We start from the raw sequence: 5,673 nt of genomic DNA, 5'->3' as shown, positions 1-5,673 counted from the left end.
AATTTTAATATGAGAAACCTTTATGTTGAAAAATTGGTATCAATTCTAGATCATAAACTCCACAGAAAATCAAACTGTTGTGTTTTTTTTTTTTAATAAATAAAAAAGAAAAAAGAAAATTCCATGGGAATAATGTGTTTGGGAATTCAAACCATCAATATGTGAAAAGTCTATTGGCAAATTCAAGCCATACAAACAACGAATTGGAAAAGTCTTCTGATTTTTTTATTATATAAATAAATAAATAAATAATATTTTAATATTTTAATAATACATAAGTGTCATGTGAGTGGGCCTTTCATTGTCAATTTCACTATCTCAGACTTCATTTATTTTATTTTTGTTTTTACTCATTTTGTACAAATTGGGTATTCGTTCATTGGGATAAGGAGAAGAAGATTACTTCCACAGAGAAGCACAGACGCCATGGAAGTTATCATAAGCGAAGCCAAAACGGCGTCGTACGACACCACCCTCCTGAGAAGAATCGTTAAGATTACAGTGTTTACGGCTGCCTTTGTTGTGGTTCCATGCTTCTTCTTCTACAATTCTGCCTTCTCTTTCCAGTTTCTACCCATCTCTGCAAAGGTTGGTAGTTCCCTTCTTCTTCCTACTCTTTTTTTAGGGTTTTTTGACCTTTTTGTGTTCTTATATATATATATATATATATAGAATGAGTTATGGGCAAATTCATGTGAAAAATAAAATGTTTTAAGGATAATTTTTAGATGAATTTTTATGGGTAAAATATATGAAAATTGTATCTGTTTGTGGACTTTAATAATTCATTAGCAGAAAATAACATGGCTATATATTTCCTTTTTTAAAATTTTGAGTTAAGCTATTGGGGGAAATTAAATAATTCATCGGAGAAAAAAAAAAAGAAGCATCTCAAGAAGATTTTTCTCTTTTTGGCTTAGTAAAAAGAGAGAAATTTAGCTAAGAAAAATCGCCTTTGTTTTTTTTTTTTTTTTTTTTTTGTTAATATTTATTTAAAAAAGCTTAGATAATTTGGAGAAAAAGTATAGGGCAAAATATGTGGTCAGTTACCAATCTTTATATGATTGAGAGTGATGTTTAACTATTCAGTGGATGCAAAGAGAAACACATTTATTTATTTATTTAGTTATCTTTTTATTGTGAAAAATAAATATAAAATTTACAAATTTTATTTGACTTTTTTTTGAGTTTTCACTAATAAAAAAAAAAAAAATTATAATACACGTGTGGGATATAATAAAGAAGAAGAAATTCTATGACTTTTGGAAGAATTTTGACTAATTAGTTTGATTTCTAACAATGTTTTAGGGGAAGGAGGCATATAAATTAGATAAGATTCTGAAAAATGCAGCAATGGGAGACAAAACTGTTATCTTAACAACAGTGAATGAAGCATGGGCAGCAAATAATTCATTACTTGATCTATTTCTTGAGAGCTTCAGAATTGGAAACAACACCCAGAGGCTTTTGAATCATTTGGTGATTATAACGTTGGACCCAAAGGCGTATGCTCGATGCCTAACTTTACATCCCCATTGTTATGCTCTCAAAACCAAAGAGATGGATTTTTCAAAGGAAGCCTTCTTTATGAGTCACGACTACTTGGAGATGATGTGGAGAAGGATTGATTTTTTGCGTTCTGTACTTAAGATGAGATACAACTTCATTTTCACGGTACTACTACTATTCCTCTCTCTCTTGATTTTTTTACTTAGTTTTTTAAAGGGGGAAGGTTTCACATGACATGTAGGGCTACAAATTTTTAAAGTTTTAGGGCATATGCAACTTTTTTTTTTTTTTTTTTTTCCTTCTAACACATTTACGGTGCAACGACCAATATTCTGAAATCAAGAATTTGAAATTTATTAAACTCATATGTAAACCTAAAAAATAAAGATTACACGTGAGGGAGGGTGTTGAAAAGCATGATTTGTATTATCGGCTTAGAATTGGTTGTTCAACATGATATTAAATTTTTATTTAATGGAGGGTAGTGCACGTGAGGGACCATATGTAAACCCAAAAATGGAGGCAAGAGAGGGTATTGGAGAACATGATATATATTATGGTCCATGTACAACCCCATACCCGCATGTGGTCATAGACAAACAACCACAATCGGTCTCTTTTGAGCTTTAATAAATTAGGAAAAAAAATATTATTTAGTGAGGTTCAAATATATGACCTCCCACCATACAATATTTTAATACCATATTAAACAACCAATTATATTTCTAAAAATTTAAGTTTGTAAGAGTTAAGTCTACAATATATATCATGCATGCTCTCTCACACTTTTTTTATATGTAGTTTCCATTTTCAGGCTTGCATCCGGCTTTAATAAATTGATGAAATAAGGATAAATTGGTCATCTTATTCTTTAATTTGTGAAAAGTTTACAAATAAGGCTTATATCTTTCAGACACTCTTTCTCATATATAGTTTCCATTTTTGGGCTTTCATCTTGGCTTAATAAATTGATGAAATAAACATACATTGGTAATTTGATTCTTTAATTTATGTAAAGTTTAAAAATAAGGCTTACATCTCGGCTTAATAAATTGATGAAATAAACATACATTGGTAATCTGATTCTTTAATTTGTGTAAAGTTTAAAAATAAGGCTTACATCTTAGCTTAATAAATTGATGAAATAAACATACATTGATAATTTGATTCTTTAATTTGTGTAAAGTTTAAAAATAAGGCTTACATCTCGACTTAATAATATTGATGAAATAAACATACATTGGTAATTTGATTCTTTAATTTGTGTAAAGTTTAAAAATAAGGCCAACATCGCTCAAACACTCTTTCTCATATGTAGTTTCAATTTTTTGGCTTACATTTATCTTAATAAATTGATGACATAAACATATATCGTTGATCATCGTATTCTTTAATTTGTGAGAAGCCTAAAGATAAGGCTTATATCTCTCATTTTTAATGGGTCGTCTTCATTATGCATCTTGCTCTAATTCTATATATAAAAGGTGGAATAAGGGAGTTAACTCTAGGGATGACAATGGAATTACCCCCTTTAATCGGATAAGCTTAGGAAAGCATAAATGGGTTAATTAAGATGACGATGTAATTTATTTTTCTTACATTTTTGGCATCATATAAATAATACAATTTTTAATTTTTTTTAATGATATAGCTAATTATGTCTTGTTTTAGGATGCCGATATCATGTGGTTTCGAGACCCATTCCAACATTTTGATTCGAAGGGTGATTTTCAAATTGCATGTGACTACTTCAATGGCAACTCCAGTGATGTAAACAACTCACCAAATGGAGGTTTTACGTATGTGAAATCCAATGATCGAACCATAAAATTTTATAAGTTTTGGTACTCCTCGAGGGTCAATTATCCAGGGAATCATGATCAAGATGTACTTAATAAGATTAAGCATGATCCATTCATAACAAAGATTGGATTGAAAATGAGGTTCTTGGATACGGCTTACTTTGGTGGATTTTGTCAGCGTAGCAAAGATCTTAATCTCGTTTGCACCATGCATGCAAATTGCTGTGTTGGACTTGGTAACAAAATTCATGATCTTGGAATTATGCTTCATGATTGGAGAAAATTTACGTCATTCACACCAAATACAAATCCAACTTCATCATCTTGGACGGTTCCACAAAACTGCAGGTACGTACTATATATATATATATAAAGTATTTAATTAACCTTTTTTAAAACTTTTTTCACCTTTTTAAGAAAAAAAAGAGAGAGGGGCGGTATGTTTTACTATTTTCCTCCATTTTTTTTAATAGTATTTTTTCCTCATTTGTTTTCATGGTATCCAAATATAAGGAAACCACTTACCTTTATTTTTTTAGCTAGAAACTTTTTAAAATAAGAAAATAAAAAATCTTCTAAAAATCTCTTCCCAATTAAATTTATGCATAATACTAGGTGCAACATTTTTACTTTCTAAAATCCCTTTCTATCTATTAAAAGAGATTAAGAGGGTGTTCGGTTTTTTACCTTTTTATTGAAAGTAATTTGCTTTTAAATTTTAAGTTGTTTGTTTTTTTTAATTTATTTTTTATGACTTATTAAAAAATTTTGGCTGAATGGAAAAAATTATTCAACTAAAATTAAAATATTTATTTATTTTTAAATAAAAAAGTAACATGTTGGTTTTTTAAATTTTTAATATTTAATAGAAATAAAATATTATAAAAACAAATAATGTAATGTTTAACACTATTTAATTTTAAATTCTATTTAAAATTAAGGAAAAAAACAAATACCGACTCCATCTTTTTATCAAAAAGGATTTAATGCCTAAGTGTTTTTCTCAACTAACTTAAACTCCTAGTGAGACGCTTTTTTGAGTTTCAACATTTAAAATTTATTAAATTGTAAACAAACCCACTTTGATATAATGACATTATTTATTCATTTATTTATTATTTAATTATTTAGCCGATACATTATTTTTATTTTATTTTTTGTTGTTGCTGACATCCAGTCTTAAAGCCTTCCATGAGCGTCATTCACCATAGAAGATCAATGCTGATACGGGAAGCAACTATTTCTCGTATCTGCACATGTATTTTTTTGGGTTCAAGAAGCATATTAGCTTTTATAGATTGGTTTGTTCATGTTTCCAATTTTTTTCTTTTTTTTTTTTTTTTCTTTTTTTTTTGTAGTTATTTAATTGAATTCTTCTTTAAACACTTATGGTGACATTAAATTGTATTTCATTTTATAAGTTTAATGTGTTATTAAGATGTAATTACACAATCTTGTACCACGTGTGATTATGTTACATAAGTTTTGTATCACTTTTACTAACACATTTGATAACTATTTTTTAAAACAATTTTCTGTTCTTCAGAACAAAATATCATGAAAACTTATTTGGCAATAAAAACTTTTTTTTTTTTTTTTAAGAACATAAAATATAGTGTTTTTAGATAATATCTTTTAATTGTTTTTTATTTTTTTTCACTTGTTTTCTAAGAATTGTTTTTAAAAATAATTATACAAATGTAGACTCGCATTTTTCATGTATGTCCCCACTTGACAACGATACTCGCTTTTTTATTTATTAAAAATATGATTTTTTTTTGAAAAAATATTTGGAATTGCCACTTATTTTTGTTTTATTTTTTTTAAAGGGAAAACAAAATAAGAAAAAAAATTCTATGTGACTCCTTATTTACAAAAGACATGTTTGGAAAAATCGAATTTGGATTTGGGGATTAAGTTACCTATTGGGAAAGTACGGTGGTGAGCCGTAACACCCCTCTAAGCTCGTATATGTACGGTATCTACTAAACAAATTAAGGGAATTGTGACAATTAATTAATTAATCATGGATACCAAGATTAAAAGAATGAAATAATATACACAAAGATGATTACAAAATAAAATTACAAGAATGTACAAAACAAATGACAATAAAATTATGCAAATTGATTTATTGAACTAATTAGAAAAAATGATATTAAAAAAAATTAGTTTTCAAGAAATTTCAAAGGATTTTATTAAAAATGATTTTGAATTAATGATTTCAATTTATTTATTTACAAAAAAGAGTCAATTTATTTTCTCAATTTTATTTGTGTTCAATTTTTTTTTTTAAAGTTATTTACAATTATTGTATCAAAAGAATTTATTACAAAATTTCAATTTGGGCACAAAAATTATT

At 27.3% G+C, this 5,673-nt stretch overlaps 1 protein-coding gene across 1 annotated transcript; it reads left to right on the top strand.

Annotated features, from left to right (window-relative positions):
* The first annotated feature begins 364 nt into the window (after positions 1-364).
* On the top strand, positions 365-4,731 carry LOC117904257 (uncharacterized protein At4g15970-like). The gene is made up of 4 exons (XM_034816778.1): positions 365-588; positions 1,309-1,674; positions 3,181-3,659; positions 4,489-4,731. The coding sequence occupies exons 1-4, from the start codon at positions 427-429 to the stop codon at positions 4,520-4,522; spliced, it is 1,041 nt and encodes a 346-aa protein (XP_034672669.1). The 5' UTR covers positions 365-426; the 3' UTR covers positions 4,523-4,731.
* Positions 4,732-5,673: the final 942 nt, after the last annotated feature.

Source organism: Vitis riparia, chromosome 17, assembly GCF_004353265.1.
Source record: "Vitis riparia cultivar Riparia Gloire de Montpellier isolate 1030 chromosome 17, EGFV_Vit.rip_1.0, whole genome shotgun sequence".
NCBI lineage: Eukaryota > Viridiplantae > Streptophyta > Magnoliopsida > Vitales > Vitaceae > Vitis > Vitis riparia.
Note: the sequence above shows the minus strand (reverse complement) of the source record. Positions and strands in the feature narration are given on the sequence as shown.